This window comes from Pelophylax lessonae, assembly GCF_965119305.1.
Source record: "Pelophylax lessonae genome assembly, chromosome: 5".
Lineage (NCBI taxonomy): Eukaryota > Metazoa > Chordata > Amphibia > Anura > Ranidae > Pelophylax > Pelophylax lessonae.
Window position 1 is genome coordinate 103,024,814 of NC_138772.1, and position 18,865 is coordinate 103,043,678.

At 45.6% G+C, this 18,865-nt stretch overlaps 1 protein-coding gene across 1 annotated transcript in view; it reads right to left on the bottom strand.

Moving 5' to 3' along the window:
- Positions 1-1,076: 1,076 nt before the first annotated feature.
- The window catches only part of UBE3C (ubiquitin protein ligase E3C), a 202,896-nt gene continuing 185,107 nt past the window's right edge, over positions 1,077-18,865 (bottom strand). The window contains exon 24 of the mRNA XM_082258394.1: positions 1,077-2,001. Coding sequence (XP_082114520.1) covers positions 1,831-2,001 — 171 coding nt within the window. The 3' untranslated portion in view covers positions 1,077-1,830. The remainder of the gene's footprint in view (positions 2,002-18,865) is intronic.

The following is an 18,865-nucleotide window of genomic DNA, read 5'->3' on the forward strand; positions in this document are numbered from 1 at the left end:
ACAAAATGTCGCAGCCCCTCACTACTGAACAAATATATATACTGTATGCGAGAATAAATTATAAATGATATATCTGCAGTGTAAAATCGGAATACTTAAAGTTCATCTCTACGTGTAAAATATAGGACTGACTTCCACCAGTCCATCTGAAAGTATGTGAATAAATAAATAACTTCCACCAATTCACCCTGACTGTGAAATCCTTCAGATTGTTATCTTAGTCATCCACCATCAAGATTGCACAATCATCAAAAATAATTGCTGCAAAATGATAAGTAGCATAAACAGCCTTATGACTCTGTAAAGACGACTCCCCTTCTGCTATCAGCTCCAGCCTTTAACAAGCACCTCTTTATGCAGCACCCCTCCACTGGGGGCAGTAGTATCTAATGTAGCTGCATAGTCAAAGCTCACGAACTGAAGGAAGACAAAGGTGTAGTATTTTAATAAACAAACCTCTCAAAACATCAAAAGCACATCTAAATGGGAATAAACACTCATAGATAGAAAACCACTAGTTGGAACTCGCATCAAAAGCCGCCGCTCCGAGCTCTGTTCAGTGGCGTGACATCAGCACATAAGCTTTGCCACGGCATGGAGCTCAGAGCGGTGGCTATTATTATTTATTCACAAACTTTCGGATGAACTGGTGGAAGTCATTTATATATTTGTTCTTCACATGGAAACTAATTATAAGTATATAGATTTTACATTGAAAAAGTATAATTTTTAATTTATTCTCAAATATATATTTGCTTTTTTAGTGTGGTGCTGCAAAATATTGTGTATTAGTGTTTGAAGGTTTTTTTATATTGAGCTTTTTTTCCAGCAGTCAGTTACTTTGGTTTATCTAGCACTGACATTTTTGTTTGGTTTGCTACATTGACCAACAAACTCTGCACACCAGGCTGTGAGAGCAAAGAAAACTGGAAGCCTTCACGTGGGACACTTCATGCAGCACTGATACACGATAGGGCAGGTATCTCCATTTTTCAGTAAAGAACTCCTGGATTGATAATAATCTCATCCTTAAGTGTTCACATTTCTATACAACGCTAAAAATAGGCAGACATGTAGTTTGAAATAATATTTAATAGTTGTTACTGTATACTCTCCTCCATAGCCAAGACCGTAGACTGTACTACATGAACAAAAGAAAATTGATATAAAAAAATCTGTACAATAATGGGAACAAAAGCAAAGCATTTTTTTATATTCACAACTGTGTTCATACCCATCTTGATATACATTTTACAGAAGCCTGTATAGTCCAACTTTACTGAAGGGGGTCATTGATTTGAATAGAAAGAACAAATAAAATACCATGAATTACATTTTTGATGGTAATTAACCAGTGCAGCAGGAAGTGAAAGAAACACAGTGGAAACAGTTAAAATTCATTTACTATGATGTAAAACAACAACAGGGTGCAATGTATCCTTTGCATCCCTTTGTTCTGCTGTGTGCAGATTACTTTTTTCACCTCCAGATGATCCTGACCCTGTTTTAGGCCAATAGGCAACCAATCTGCTCATTGTATAAACTTATTGCCAGCTTGTGGATGTTTTCAGTCCAAACAGCATTAAGCCAAATCTTTATCTTTGGTTATTATCTGCAGACTGGCCTCAATATTTAAATAGCGTTTTTTTCTTTTTTTAAAGTACAAACTGCAATTTTCACGGTATGATGGCCTATGGCAGATTTTTATGTTGACTTTCCACGTAATAAAGTCAGGATTCCTGAAGCATCTCCATTAGATGGGGAATTCTGTTTAGGCACCGATTTCCAGTCCCTGGCAGGGGGTTCCTTGTCTTGAATTAAAACCCAGACTCAGCTTAGCTCAAAGCCAGCAGCACATTCTATGGCATAAAGCAGTTTGCTCCTCATTAGATTCTCATCATAAAATTCCGGCAGTTTCAGAAGGTTCATGCAAGTGCTTGCAGTGGGAAGTCGCTCCAGATCAGATCCTCCATTATGAATACAGAAAGCAGGATACAATTCCTTCAGGAAAGAGTTAACAACATTAAGAATGCAGGAACAACATACAATTACTCAGCAACAGTATTTAACAGAGTATCAGAATTCTGTATTGGCAATGAGTCCATCTGAACATTACAAAACCATCCTACTTAGCTATTATGGCTAAAAAGTGTTTGTAGGCAACCAGAAGAAAAAAACGTATACTTAGCAGAAAGCAGAGCTACCGTGCCCCAAAAAAAGTATTCATACGCCTTGAAATTTTTCAAATTTTGTCATGTTACAATCAAAAACATAAATGTATTTTATTGGTATTTTATGTTATAGACCAATACAAAGTAGCACATAATTGTGAAGTGGAAGGAAAATGATAAATGTTTTTTAACAAAAGTGTGGCGTGCATTTGTATTCAGCCCCCTTTACCCTGATACCCCTAACTGCAATCTAGTGGAACCATTGCCTTCAGAAGTCACCTAATTAGTAAATAGAGTCCACCTGTGTGTGTTTTAATCTCAGTATAAATGCAGCTTTTCAATGAAGCCCTCAAAGGTTTGTTAGAGAACCTTAGTGAACAAGCAGCATCACGAAGGCCAAAAAACACACCAGACAGGTCAGGGATATATATAGATGTAGAGAAGTTTAAAGCAGAGTTAGGTTATTAAAAAAAATATTCCAAGCTTTGAACATCTCATGAAGTACTGTTCAATCTATCATCCGAAAATGGAAAGAGAATGGCACAATTGTAAACCTACCAAGACCTGGCCGTCCACCTAAACAGACAGGCCAGGCAAGGAGAGCATTATACAGAGCAGCAGTCAAAAGGCCCGTGGTAACTCTGGAGGAGCTGCAGAGATCCACAGCTCAGGTGGGAGAATCTGTCCCCAGGACAACGTTAAGTCGTTCACTCCACAAATCTGGCTTTTATAGAAGAGTGGCAAGAAGACAGCCATTGTTGAAAAAATGTCATAAGAAGTCACATTTGTAGTTTGCAAGAAGCCATGTGGGGGACACAGCAAACATGTGCAAGAAGGTCCTCTGGTCAAATGAAACCAAAATTGAACTTTTTGGCCTAAAAACAAAATGCTATGTTTTGCAGAAAACGAATACTGCACATTACCCTGAACACACCATCCCTACCATGACACATGGTGGTGGCAGCATCATGTATTGGGACTGCTTTTCTTCAGCAGGAACAGGAAAGCTGGTCACATTTGATGGGAAGAAGGAAGGAGCCAAGTACAGGACAATCTTAAAAAAAAACTTGTTAAGAGTCTGCAAAACATTTGAGACTGGGGCAGAGGTTAACCTTCCAGCAGGACATACAGCCAGAACTACAATGGAATGGTTTCGATCTAAACATATTCATGTGTTATAGTGGCTCAGTCAAAGTCCAGACCTAAATCCAATTGAGAATCTGTGGCAAGGCTTGAAAACTGCTTTTCACAGACAATCTCCATCCAATCTGACAGAACTTGAGATATTTTGCAAAGAAAAATGGGCAAAAATTTTACTTTCTAGATGTGCAAAGCTGGTAGAGACATACCCAAAAAAAAAAAGACTTGCAGATGTAATTGCAGTGAAAGGTGGTTCTACAAAGTATAGACACACTTTTTAGATATTTGGAAAAAATTCTGAATTACATTTTTGATTGCAACATGACAAAATGATGACAATTTCAAGAGGTATGAATACTTTTTCAAGGCACTGTACATTCTGTAACTTGATGGTCAGTCTACCCACTTTTAATAAGGAAATGGCCTCTTGATAAGGATAGAAAGGAGATAATCAGAATCTCAAGTGAATAAACTTCAGCTTTATCTAATATATAGTTTGGATTACTCTGACACTGTTACGCCTAGTACACACAATCAGAAAATTGGACAAAAAACACTGCTTTCAGAGCAATCGTCCAATAATCTCATCATTGGTACACAGCTTTCGAGAGCGGATCATGACAGTTTATGCAAAATTATCCGAAGGGACAAACACAAAAAAATTTCTTGTACAATACCAGATCAATGTTTGTTGAATCAGTACAGTATTAGTCTGAAAAAAAAATAGTAAGACCAAGACCACGCATGCTCAGAAATGAAAGAATACATTACAATACATTCCATCACTTCCGAAGTTGTATTCTGTCATACGAGAATTTTCGTAACCTATGTTTTCGATAAGAGACTAGCTTGCCAAAAAACAGTTCATAAAAAAAAAAAAAAAGAAAAAAAAAAAAAAAAAAAAACACAACAGGAGTAGAGGTTCCACTCAGAGAAGCTGTGTAATGTGAAGTTTACCTACTCCTCCTCCTATCCAGCCCAGCAATCCACAAGTGCAGTGCATAGCCTCAGCACCTTTTCCCTGGGATCACGTATATGAAGAAAAAGTATTCCAGGAGACCCCAAATCTTCTGCCTCATAGATTATTAAAGCCCCAAATTACACACAAAGTAACAATCACTTTTGAGTTTCCGCCTTGGTGGTCTTAGCAAGTTATCAACTGCCGGGAGCTGCCTTGCAACGGAGGCTTTCCTAGTGAGAGAGGCATTTAAACTGGTTCTAAAGGGTTATTTGGCAGGTGGGATGAAAGTCTACACATTAGATAGAGAAAATGTTTCCAACCCCAATTCCAAAAATGTCGGGACACTGTAAAATCTACATGAAAAAAGAATGCAGTGATTTGCAAATCTCAAAAACCCATGTTTTATTAACAATAGAAAATATAAAACATATCAAATGCTTAAAGTGACTGCAAAGTCTCTTTTTTTTTTCTTTAATAAAAATAACAAAAAATGGTATACTTACCTGCTCTGTGCAGTTGGTTTTGCACAGAGTAGCCTGGATCCTCCTCTTTTCGGGTCCCTCTTAAGCTCTCCTGGCACCTCCCTCTCTTTGAGTGCCCCCACAGCAAGCAGCTTGCTATGGGGGCACCCGAACTGAGTCACAGCTCCGTGTATCTACTCAGACACGGAGATGTGGCTCCGCCCTGCCCTCCCTCTCCTCATTGGCTAACTGACTTTGAGTGACAGCAACGGTAGCCAATAGCTGCTGCACACAGGGTTTTTTTTAATCTTTATGTATAGAATGCATTATGATAAAAATCCTTCTGACTTTAAAACTCCTTTAACCTTCCTAGGAGGTATTCCCGAGTGTGGCTTGGGGTTAAATTTCAGTGCCAAAAGCGGTAACCCCGAGCCACACTCGGGGTACCGCAAGGAAGATCGCTGGATCCTGGTAGAGGGTAACTTACCTTGTCACCGGGATCCAGCGATGTATCCTGGCAGTGTGCGGCGGCTGATCTTCCTCCCGATGCTCTGTGTCCCGGCTTCCGTCTCCTGCGACGTGACGTTCGCGGGGGGGGGGGGGGGGAGGGGTGCCACTGGCGGCAATTTCAAAAGTAAAACACACCAAACACACTGATACATTGCAAAATAAATTCACATTAGTTTGCCCCCCAGTGCCCTTTCCTGCAGTTTTGTACTTTTTATGTAGATATATATATATATATATATATATATATACACACACACACACACGTGTGTGTATATATATATATATATATATATATATACATATATACACACACACACACACACACACGTGCACGCCCAATTTTTCAGTTTTTATTTGTTAACAAAGTCTGAAATATCCAATAAATTTCGTTCCACTTCATGATTGTGTCCCACTTGTTGATTCTTCAAAAAAAAAAAAAAGTTTTATATCTTTATGTTTAAAGCCTGAAATGTGGCAAAAGGTCGCAAAGTTAAAGGGGGCCGAATGCTTTCGCAAGGCACTGTATATACATACACACACGTGTGTGTATATATATATATATATATATATATATATATATATATATATATATATATATATATATATATATATATACACACACACACACACACACACACATACACAGTATATATATGTATACATACATACATACATAGTTTACCTTATTTATAGTTATTATATTATAATTTATGATTTTGTGTTTCAAACTTTATCATACCCGAGATGTTATAAAGAAGAACGCACAGTAAAAAAAAAAAAAATCATATGTAAATACTGTAGTTGGTTTGGGCTGCTCATTCTTAAGAATTACATGCAAAATAATGGTACCGCTTTCAGCACCTAAAATCCGAAAGAATCATACCGCCAGGGAGGTTAAACTGAGAAAATGTGCTATTTTAAGAAAAAAGTAAGGTATTTATGAATTGATGGCAGCAACACAAAAAGGTTGGGACAGGGCCATGTTTACCACAGCGTAGCATCCCCTCTTTTAATAACATTCTGTAAACGTCTGAGAACTGAGACAACCAGTGGCTGGAGTTTGGGAAGGAGAATGTTGTCCCATTCTTGCCTGATATAGGATTCTAACTGCTCAACAGTCCTAGCTCTTCTTTGACATATTTTTTGTTACACGGTGTGCCAAATATTTTCAGTTGGTGAAAGGTCTGGACTGCAGGCAGGCCAATTAAAGCACCCAGACTCTTCTACTACAAAGCTATGCTGTTATCATAGATGCAGTATTCAGTTTAGCATTGTCCTGCTGAAATATGCAAGACCTTCCCTGAAAAAGACATCTGGATGGGAGCATATGCTACTCTAAACCTGGATCTATATTTCGGCATTGATGGTGCCGTTCCAAATGTGAAAGCTGGCCATTCCATAATGCATCCCCATACTATTAGAGATGCAGGCGTTTGAACTGAGCTTCCGATAACAAGCTCGAAGTTCCCTCTCCTTTTTATTCTGAAGGACATGACGTCCAGGGACGCCAAAAAGAGTGTCAAATTTTGTTGTCCTGTCGCAACTGTTTGAGAAGTGTTGCCTGCCATCAATCACAATATTACCTTTTTTATTTCCTAAAATGGCACATTTTATATGTTTTCTATTGTGAAAAAAATAGATTTTTTGTAAGAACTTACAAAATTATTTTCTCTGATTCCTCTGACAGTCGCAGCCCGTTCAGATATTCTTCACCATTGGGTAATGGTGCCCTCTGCAGGAGCAGGCTAGGTAGTGAAAACTTATCAAAAAAAGCTTTACACAAAGACAAACCTTTAGGGGGCTGTCCCAGACATTACCCTCAGCCATTCAGTGCTGCTCTTCAGTTTCATAGCAAGCAGTACAGGAAGACAACCAACCCAAAAATAGAGGGGCAGGGGCAGCGACTGTCAGAGAACTCAGAAAAAAGAATTTTGCGGTAAGTTCTTACAAAAAGTCTATTTTCTCTTATGTCCTCTGACAGTGGCAGCCTGTTCAGATGTTCTTCACCAGTGGGATGTACCAAAGCAGTGCAGGTGTGAGGGGTGGGAAAATTTGCTACCAATTAAAAGGGCAACGTGCCAACAAGGCCAGAGAAAAAACTGAGCCAACCGGGCAACAGAAGCTCAAAAGGAGCCAACCCCAGAACAAAATTCACCCCAAGAAGAGAAACAAACGTGCTTCTTCAACAAACCGCCAAGCTCAAAACTTTGCGGCCAAAGGAAGCATCCGAGGATGCCATCACATCAATCTTGTAGAAAAGTGTGCACAGACGACCAGGTCGCCGCTTTGCACACCTGAGCCACAGAAGCCTGATGGCGAAAAGCCCAAGAGGCATTCACAGCTCTAGAATGTGCCCTCACACACCTGACCCTTGAGTGAATAGGCCTGAATAATAATCTGTCTGATCCATTTTGAAATGGTTGCAGTGGACGCAGCTGAACCCTTCCGAGGTCCCTCAGGAAGGACAAACAGAGAATCAGACTTCCTAAAAGACTCCGTGGTCCTGACTGCCCGGACCACATCCAATGAATGCAAGGGCAAACTCCTTGGGATGCTTGGGCTTCACACAAAGCAAAGGCAACACAATATCCTCGTTAAGATGGAAATCCGACACCACCTTAGGGAGAAAGGGCTGATTAGGTCGCAGGACTACTTCATCCCTATGAACAACCAGATAAGGTGAACGGCAAGACAAAGCCGCCAGCTCAGACACTCTGCAAGCAGAGGTGATAGCCACCAGAAAAGCCACATTCTGGGACAACACAGGCAGAAGAGAGATTTCTCTGATGTTCTCAAAGGGAGGCCATTGCAAAACTGACAAGACCAAATTCAGGTCACACGGAGGCAAGGGAACCTTCCGCGGGGGAGCCAGATGACGCACCCCTTGAATAAAAGGTGCGAATCAGGGAGTTAGTCGCCAAGGGGCGCTGGAAAAAAATGGCTAAAGCCGACAACTGACCTTTGACCGTGCCCAGCGCCAAACGCTGTTCCACACCTTCCTGCAGGAAGGCCAGGACCCTCGCCGCCGAAAAGGAGCGAGGATGAAACCCTTGTGACTCACACCAGGCAATATACGCCTTCCAGGTACGATGGTAAATCTTCCTGGAGGTAGCCTTCCGAGATCTCAGCAAGGTAGGAATGACAGCATCTGAGAGACCTCTGTCTCTCAACACCTGGCTTTCAACAGCCACATCGTTAAAGCCAGAGACCGTAAAGCAGGATGGAAGATCGGACCATAAGACAGCAGGTCTTACCTTAGAGGCAGCCGCCAGGGAGGCTCGACGACCATCTGTACGAGGTTCCCGTAACAAGACCGACGAGGCCAGACTGCAGCTACCAGAATTAACTGCACCTGGTCCAACGCCAACCTGCGGAGGAACCCGGACAACATTTGAATTGGATCGAAGGCATAAATCAGCAGATACCAGTTCCAGGGCACCACCAATGCATCCGTGGCATCCGCCAGAGGATGGCGACGCCTGGCCACGAACATTTCCACCTTTTTGTTGAGACGGGACGTGAACAGATCCACATCCGGAGACCCCCACCAGGCACACGGAAGTTAAAACACCCTCTGGATGCAGGGACCATTCCCCCTGATCCAAGGACTGACGACTCAGATAGTCCGCCTGCAAGTTCTCCATTCCCGGAATGTGAACAGCAGAGATCGCAGGAACGTGTGCCTCGGCCCAAGAAAGGATCTCGGCCACTTCCTTGGCCGCCCGGGCACTCTTGGTGCCCCCTTGGTGATTGATCTAGGCCACAGCAGTGGCATTGTCCATTTGAAAACGAACCGGGTGACCGTGTAATCGAATCGACCAATGGAGCAGGCAAAGTTTGATCGCCCTGAGCTCCAGGACATTTATCGGCAAGGAGAATTCCTCCGCCGACCACGTCCCCTGGGCACACAGGGTGTCCAGTACTCCACCCCAGCCTGTCAGGCTGGCATCTGTGGTGATCACCGCTCACAACAGCGGCAGAACGGACTTGCCTTGGTTCAGAGCGTGTGACAGGAGCCATCACAAGAGCTCTGACCTCGTGAGACTGCTCAAACATATCCTTCTGTCCAGAGACTGAGGATCCTTGTTCCACTTGGCAAGAATCTCTGCTTGCAGAGTTCTCGTGTGAAACTGAACAAACGGAATGGCTTTGAAGGCTGAAACCATCAGCCCCAGGGACCTCATGCAGGCCCATAGGGAGGAGAGATCGCTGTCCCTGAGGGATCTGATCTCACCCTGTAGGGTCCGAAGTTTGTCCTCCAGGAGGAACACTTTCACCTGAGCGGAGTCCAGGACCATGCCCATGTAACTTATGCGGACTGACGGGGTCAGTGCCGACTTCTGGAAATTGATGGTCCATCCACTCCTGGAGCATCTGAACCGCGACTGTCCGATCGCTCAACAGAGTGGCACATGAGCTCGCCCTCAACAGGAGGTCGTCCAGATAACCGAGGACCGCAATCCCCCTCTTGCGCAGCAGAGCCAGCACCGGGGCCAAAACCTTGGTAAAGACCATAGGAGCCAAAGCTAGACCAAAGGGTAATGCCACAAACTGAAAATGGTTCCCCGCCGCGAATCGGAGATACCACTGATGACCCTCGTAGATTGGAATATGCAGATACGCATCCTTTAAGTCGATGGAGGCCAGAAAATCCCAGACTCAAAAACACTACCACCGACTGGATTGATTCCATCCGTAACTTCTGCACCCCGCACAAAGCGGTTCGGAGACTTGAGTTCCAGAATCGGACGCATTTTGCCCTCTATTCTGGGCACCATGAACAGGTTTGAATAGAACCCGCAAAACCTGTCCTGCTGAGGAACCGGTACAACAACTCAATGAGCAAGAAGATCTTGCACAGCCCCTTTGAGATCTCTTAAACGATCAGGAGACAGATGGAGATTTGATGGAAAGAGCCTGTCTGTGGGGCGAGATCGAAATTCGATCTTGTACCCTGAGCGAATCAGTTTGTAAACCCACTTGTCCTGGATTTGGGACAACCAGGGTGCCCGAAAGCAGCGCAGACGTCCCCCCACCCCTGAAACGGGTGAGAGCGTCCCTTCATGCAGAAGAGGACTGGGCTGGAGCACCGGACTGACCAGCCCTGGGCTTACCCGACCAGGGCTTCTTGTTACCACCGGAGGCTTTGAAGGATTTTCCTTTTTCCTGCACCCTTGAGGCACGAAAAGGCCCCCGATGAGCCTTGAAGGAAGGACCCTGCCGTGCACGGGTGTTTTACCTTTAGTGGCTTGGGGCAAGAGCGTACTCTTACCCCCCGTGAGACCCTTGACAATCTCATCCAAGGGATCCCCAAAAAGCCGATCTTTTTGGAGGCATGGTCAGCCGACCAGCTCTTTAACCATACCATGCGGCGGAGTGCGACCCCTACCACCGATAACCTTGCGACCAGAGGAGCCTCGTCCAGGGCCGTGTCACACAGGTATACCAAGGCCTGGGGCATTTGGCCTACCAGGTCAAGAATAGTCGGAGGGACGGACTCCGCCACCAAGTTGCGTTTAAGCACCTTGAACCATTCTGTAACCGTCTGTGAAACCAGCACGGAAGCCACCATAGGTTTGAGCAGAGAGCCAGCAACCAAATACATGTGGCGGGAAAGCGACTCCACACTCCTATCCATCGGATCCTTGAACAACAGGGAATTCTTCATGGGCACCACCGTGGATTTATTCAACCTGGAAACAGTGTGGTCCACCTTAGGTGACACCGCCCAGCAATTTGTGAACTGGGTCCGCAAAGGAGTAGCGACGCTGAAACCGCTTAGGCACCGCCAGCATGTGCATAACGTGACGCCACTGTTCGTTCACAATGTTGTGAAACTCCTCGGGCAGGGGAAAACCTGACCTGACTTCTGAGCTTTGCGGGACCCGAAGGAAATCCGCTTACCTGACTGGGTGGGCTCATCGTCAATATTCAAGTCTCCCTGACGGAGTGAATAAGTGCGTCAACTATTGCACGTTCCCGTGCTGCAGCGGAGGACTCCTCCCCTTCTGAGTGTGAGGACTGGGACCTCTCAGGTGGGACATTGTCCGTGGCAACCAAATCAGGCTCTGAGTCAGACGACTGAGAGGGCATCGGCCGTTTTTGAACATTACCCTGTGACATCATAAGATCAACCTTTGACAGCAAAGTTTCAATGGCCGCAGTTAGGAAAGCTAGAGCAGGTGCTCTGAATGTCCCGGAAGCACCAACCAGGTTTGTGGGGAAATATAATAAAATTTTGGGACACTGACCCTTTAAATCGGCAATTTTCGCAGTCCACACCGCAACCCTGCACCGCCGCTGGAGTCCCCCTTTTAGATGTTAAGTGAAACGGAAAAGCACAGTTTTTAAGGAGAAATGCCTAAAAAACACAGAGAGAAGCCCCCACAGTGTCAGAGTGAAAAGATACCAGACCGCTCTCCTCGTTCTCTGTCAGGAAAAGGAAGGAGCCAGGAGGAAGTGACCTAAGCCACTAGAGGCCGATACAGTGCCCTGAGCCACCAGAAAATGGATACCATAGAAGTCAATTGGGAAAGTCACCAGCAAAATGGCCGCCGCCCTTACTAGGCAGCTTGCCCACATCCAAGATGGCCCCGGAACCAGAGTCAAATACAGCAAAAAATGGCTGCTGCCCTCACATGTGGCGGGAAAGTCAGCCAGGCTGCCCACACCCAATATGGCGGCCAAAACAAATGGCGCCAATTTGTCAGGAACCCAGGACCTGGCCACTGCGGGAATCCACCAGGAAGCCCCCAGGACAAAGGTAAAAAGACCCCCCATGCAGTGTTTAGCGCAGAGCGCCCCCCAAAGGGGACAGGGAGGCAGAGACCGTCCAGGGGGGGATACTACAGAGACCGCATTTTCTGACATCCCCATGGAGTGGGCCCACATCACACCCCCCAGATGACTGTCCCAGGGACACGGGGGGGAGGAGCATCACTCACCGATACAGACCACCTCCCACCCTGAGTGGGGGTGCTGTAAGCCAAGCGGGGACACTGCAACACAAGGCGTTCCAGAGTTGAGTCGTCCTGGCAAAGAAAATTCTCTCCGCAGGCTCGTCCCCATCCGTCGGGGCACCATCGTGGCGAGGCCTGGGCGGACCATTAACCTGCGCTCACTCGAGGCCCAGCCTGGCTGTAGCTTGTAGTTCTCCAGGAGAATCCCCCTCTGACTAACTATCGATAGTGAGTGAGGAAAATAAAAACATTTTTCAAAGAAAAATAAAAACTGAGACAGGAGTCTCAGCAGGGAACCTAGTCCTACTCCTAAGCTAGGCAGCAAAAAAATGAAGAGCAGAACTGACTGGCTGAGGGTAATGTCTAGAGGGACAGCCCCCTGAAGGGGTGTCTTTGTGTAAAGCTTTTTTTGATAAGTTTTCACTACCTAGGCTGCTCCTATATCTGTCCCCCTGCCTTTTGGGTGGAGCCTGCGAGGTCTCTATTATATTCTTTTTTCCCCTTTTGCACCAGTTTTGTAAACCTCATTACCCAATGGTGAAGAACATCTGAACTGGCTGCGACTGTCAGAGGACGTAAGAGAAAAATGTGTTGATGAGATTTTCAAATCATTGCATTCTGTTTTTATGTAGAATTTACACAGCGTCCCAACTTTTTTGGAATTGGGGTTGTATATGTGGTCTTCAATGTTGTTACCACTATAGCTTTAATTTTTGTCAGTAGTAATGTATTGTGAAATTTATTTTTGCTATGTGCTTTCTATGGTTTTAATTTTGTTTGTACACTCCTGTTTGATTTACAGATGTTACACTTGGCGCTTTAACAAACAATATTATGTAAGGATTTGGGGACTGCTGGCATAGTTAGGTCCTCCAATGAGAGGGTACATGGGTGGAGGCTCCGCTAAGAGGGGTTGCAGCTATGTTAGCCGCTTCTGATAGAGAAGATCCGTTGTCAACCTCAAAACCCTCTAGAATGATTGTATCTCTAATTGTGTATGAGAACTTTTTCATCCTTCAGTAAGAGCTTGCCCTATTAGGTCCTGTAAATCCTGAACTGGTCTGTTCAGCTTGCTGTCCCATCCATCCAAATTGTCACCAGCCGATAGTAGAACATTAAACATCACACTGTTATTAAATTTTGATCAGAGCGGAGTATAAAATCTTCAACTGTGCTTTATACAAAACCACAGCTACATTATTTCTATATTTTAGAATCATTTTCACTTACTGGCAACTAAATCTCCTTATGATTAAACATTACTTAGTCTAATCATTATTCTTTCCATCTTTAAGCGGGAGAAAAGGTCTTTGCACAGTCATTAATGGTAAAGTCAGGATATTTTTGAAGGCGAGTATTCAAATGCATCTCACTGCCAAATTGCTACATTTTAGGGCTATCTCTACATAGGTTATTGCATTTTTTCCACTTTAATGGTTTAGTAATGTAACAGATGGAAATGCTACCGTAAAACCAGGGCCTCGCCAATGTAAAAACTGCATAATGAAAGCTATTATAACCAGAGAAGACATCAGTTCACCAGTGAAGAGGAGCCATTTATTACTCTGACCCGACTGGAAGTTCTCTATCCTACCCACTCTAATACAAATGGAGAGATTTTTTTTTTCCTCCACAGCAACTTAATTTATTAAAAAAGTTATTAAGCTTTAATTAGTTTGGGAAAATGCTATCTTGTAACATTTAATCTGGCTGCAAATGGGCTCTTAATTTGTTAATGGTCTAACCTCATGATACCAAGAGTCTACAAACATTAAATAATGTCTGGAATTTGTCAGGCTCGCAACACTATAAAGCAGGGACTATCGCCAACTTCTTTAGGGTAATATTTAAAATTCATTTTATACAAGCAATGCAGTACACAATTCTATGCGACTCCCTGCATCCAGGCAAGCTTTCTTTAGCCATCTAGATTGGCTGGTTTTGAGATGGTACACACATAGATACAATTTCTGCTTGTATGCTTTTATACAAAATTTTAGGGTGCATATGACCAAGTAAATAATACATCCCCTGTCAAATCTTCATAAGAATAAATAGAGAATTCACTTGGTTGAAGACAGTTGTGACTTTCAACTTAGGTGTGTTGGTTGTAATCTCCCTACCAAGGTCTTAGACAGCAGTTAAAGTTTAATTTTGCCTCAGAAATCCATTTTAAATGCAGGAGAAAACATTGACTCAAGAGGGGCACCCCAGAGCATTCCTAATGTTTCCCAAGTGCAAGAAAACAAATTCAGGATCGATCCCTGCACGCCCCTCATAGCCGCTGGACACGTGCCAACCCTGGAGGGGGATAGGGTGGGGCCCATGAATGCAGTGCCATCACAGCCACAGCGGACCTCCGCATAGCATAAAACGGAGCCACATGGCCACCAGGGAGTCAGGTGAGCCCCATTTCCCGGGGGAAGAGGCGTGGAAAAAAACTTGTAGCCTGTAGGGGTAGAAGGGACCCCACAGGGCCGACCACCTGGGGAGTAGCCGCAACCCTGTGATCAAAAGTCAGAAGAACCGTGTTCATCAATGAATGTAAGAGAAATCCATTTTAAGCACAGTTGCCCATTAAAGCTGTTGTGAACATACTTTGTTATAGACACTTTCTAATATAGTTATAACTATGCAGATACCATAACTGCTTTAGCTTAGTGTCAAAAATGATCTTTCTTATCTTTTTTTTAAACAAAGTTCTGTTCTAAGATGATGCATCTGTTCTGATAGTGGGAATTGAGGTTACAGGACACTGAGCGGACACACATTGTGCCTGTATTCCATAGTCTGTTCAGCCTGAGGCAACGTGCAGTCTGTGCTTGAACAGGGGGCATGTTCAAGAGGCAGGCTGTGAATGGAAGGGCTTGTGGACCAGAGGAAGGCAGTGATTGGTTGGGGGGGGGGGGGGGGGGTGGGACGGCTAAAAAAAACCTACCAAATGTGCGGGTAAATTGTGGGTACAATTGGAAAAGGGACAGTCTGTCGCCTCCCTGGAGGGGTTGCCGTGGGTCAGAGGGGAACTGCCACGAGGCCTCCGAGAACACCCCACGATAGGCGTGACGATTGCAGCCACTCGTCGCGCTTTGTCCCACCCTTCCATTTCCACGCAGACGTCCCCGCTTTATCCGGTTCTGGGCAACCCGGAGTTTTCTCCGGGACTGACGGAAGCGGCATTCCGCGGACTGATGTGCCGGGGCGTCTCTCAGGCCGTCCATTTCCTCAGGGGGTCTCGGTGGCCGACGATAGAGGAGCTGATGTCGGCTAGTGGCCCCTTTATGTTGGGGTTCTGGCACGCTGCCCAGGTACACCACTATCTTCGCTCCTTGCCGGATCCATCGTCTTTCTCCAGGGACCTCACTCCGTTTGAGGAGTATTGTGTGGGGAGCGGGAGCCTGCCGGGCACGCTGTCTAAATCCTACAGCCTACTGATCTCTCCAGGGGAGGACTATGTCCTCCCTGGGCTGGGCAAGTGGGAGCGGGATCTTCAGCTACATCTCACTCCAGTGCAACGCCTGAAAGTATATACCCTGGCTTTGAAGACTCCGACCTGCGTGAAACTGCAGGAGTTGAACTATAAAATTCTCACCCGGTGGTATAGGGTTCCCTCTCTCTTGAGCCAGAGTGATGTAGGCACGATACTCCATGTTTTCTGGTCCTGTCCCCGAATACGCCCCTTCTGGCGAGACGTCCGGGCCCTCTTGGGGGAACTATCGGACCGGGAGATCCCGGATACCCCGGAGTTCTTCTTGCTCCAGGTTTCCTCTATGCCAATCTCGAAATGCAAAAAAATGGATTTTTGTAAGATCTTACCGTAAAATCCTTTTCTCTTAGCTCATTGACAGACGTAGTCCTCTTTGATTAATATCAAATTGGGTTATGCTGCCCTCTACAGGAGTAGGACTAGGCAGAAAGAAAACGTTCTGGCTCCACTTTAGGGGCAGTCCCAGAGGGTATATCCTCTTCCTCTCTGCTACAGGAAATCAGTTATGTCACAAAGCAGAGTCAGAGAATTTAACCCAACCCAACTCAATGATAGAGGGGCGGGTACTACGTCTGTCAATGAGCTAAGAGAAAAGGATTTTACGGTAAGATCTTACAAAAATCCATTTTTCTCTGTCGCTCATTAACAGACGTAGTCCTCTTTGATTAATATCAAATTGGGACGTCCCAAAGCAGTGCCACAAATGAGGGGTGGGAACAGAAATCAAAATCCAGAAGGCCCAACCGGAGCCAACCAGAAGCATCAAGGGACTCATCGAGCAAACAGATGAGACCTACCCAACAAACCCTCGAGGTAGACCAACAGTCTCCTCAAACAGCGGCCTGCAGGAACCTTGCGGCCAAAAGAGGCATCTGACGATGCCATCATATCAACCTTATACAATCTTGTAAAGGTATGAACCGATGACCAAGTAGTCGCCTTAAAAACCTGAACCACTGACGCCTGATGGCGGAAGGCCCAGAAAGCACTAAGCGCCCGAGTAGAGTGCGCCTTAACAGGGAACGGGGGATCCTTAAATAAAATAAGCCTATACCACCGTCTGTCTGATCCATCTAGAGATGGTCGCGGCAGAAACAGGCAACCCCTTCTTAGGGCCATTCGTGATCACAAACAGTGAATCCGTGTTATGAAATGAATCCGTAGTATTCAAGTATACCCTGATCGCCCGAACTACATCCAAGGAATGCAACGCGAATTCTCGAGGATGACTGGGCTTAGGACACAGGGAAGACAATACCATGTCCTCATTCAAATGAAACTTTGAAACCACCTTAGGAAGGAAGGATGGATTCGGACGAAGAACAACCTTATCCCTATGAACCACCAGATATGGGGAACAACAGGATAATGCAGCCAGTTCTGACACCCTGCGTGCAGAAGTGATAGCCACCAAGAAGGCCACCTTCTGGGATAAAGTAAGCAAGGGAATCTCCCTGATATTTTTAAAGGGAAGTTTCTGAAGAACCGACAGCACCAATTTAAGATCCCAGGGTGGTAAAGGGGCGCGCACTGGCGGAGCCAGGTGTCGCACCCCTGGATGAAATTCCGCACCAAGGAATGAGTAGCCAAAAACTTCTGAAAGAAGATTGCTAATGCTGAAACCTGACCCTTGATAGCACTCAAGGCCAGCTTCTGCTCAACCCCCTGTTGCAGAAAGGCCAATATTCGGCCCATCGAATAACAACGTGGAGGGAACCCAAGGGATTCACACCACGCAATCTAAGACTTCCATGTGCGATGATAAATCTTTCTGGAAGTCGCTTTTCTTGCTTTAACTAGAGTAGGAATAACTGAAGCTGACAATCCCTTGTCCTTCAGCACCTGGGTCTCAATAGCCAGGCCGTTAAAGCCAGTGATCGTAAAGCAGGATGGAAGATCGGTCCCTGCGACCGCAGATCCTCCCTGAGAGGAAGTCGCCAAGGAACGTCTGCGACCAGCCTGACCAGGTCGGCATACCAGGCCCGACTAGGCCAGTCCTGAGCTACCAGGATAACTGGGATTCCCTCCACCTCTATCCTGCAAAGAAGCTTCGGCAGCAACTTGAGAGGAGGGAAGGCATACAGTAGCTGATACTGCCCCCACGGGGCGATCAGCGTGTCTGCGGCGTCTGCTAGAGGATCGCGGGAGCGAGCCACAAACCTCCGCACTTTCCTGTTGAGCCGAGATGCCAACAGATCCCATTCGGGGTGCCCCAACGGAGGCACAGTTGGTGGAATACCTCTGGATGAAGAGATCATTCCCCTTGATCCAGACTCTGACGGCTCAGATAATCTGCCTGCCAATACACCCCCGGAATGAATACCGCAGAGAGAGCTGGAACAATCGTTCCGCTCAACGAAGAATGCTGGCCACTTCTATGGCCGCCAGGACACTCCTGGTGCCCCCTTGATGATTGACATAAGCCACTGCTGTGGCATTGTTCGACTGGATCCGAACCGGGCTGACCTGGAGCTGCTCGGTCCAGTGAATCAGACAAAGTCTGATCGCTCTCAGTTCCAATCCATTTATCGGTAACCTGGACTCTTCCAGGGACCAAAGCCCCTGAGCGGATAATTTGCCGAGAATTCCTCCCCACCCGGATAGACTGGCATCCGTGGTGACAATCGTCCAATCTATTGGAAGACATAACCTCCCCTGCTGAGCATCGGAGACCGAAGCCACCAGACCAGAGACTTCCTGGTCCGTTCGCTCAGTCGGATCCGATTGTCCATGGAATCTGGATTCCGATTCCATTTGCGAAGAATTTCTTTTTGAAGGATTCGGGTATGGGACTGGGCAAATGATACTGCTTCGAAGGAAGCCACCATCAAACCCAGGACTCTATGCAAGTCTGAAGGGAAGGCCAGTTGTCAGATAGTAACAACTAAATCGTTGATTGAATTTTCTGGAGTTTCTCCGCAGGGAGAAACACTTTTGCCCTGGATGTGTCTAAAAATTAGACCCAGATATTCCAGCCTCCTGGTGGGAACCAGAAAAAAACTTCTGTAAGTTCACCAGCCACCCGAACTCTTGCAAAGAGGTTATGGTGACCTCTAAGTTAGCAACAGAGTCTGCGGAGACTCTGCACGGAGCAGAAGATCGTCTAGGTAACCTAGAATCGATATGTCTCGTTGCCGCAACAGTGCCAACACTGGGGCCAACACCTTTGTGAAGACCAG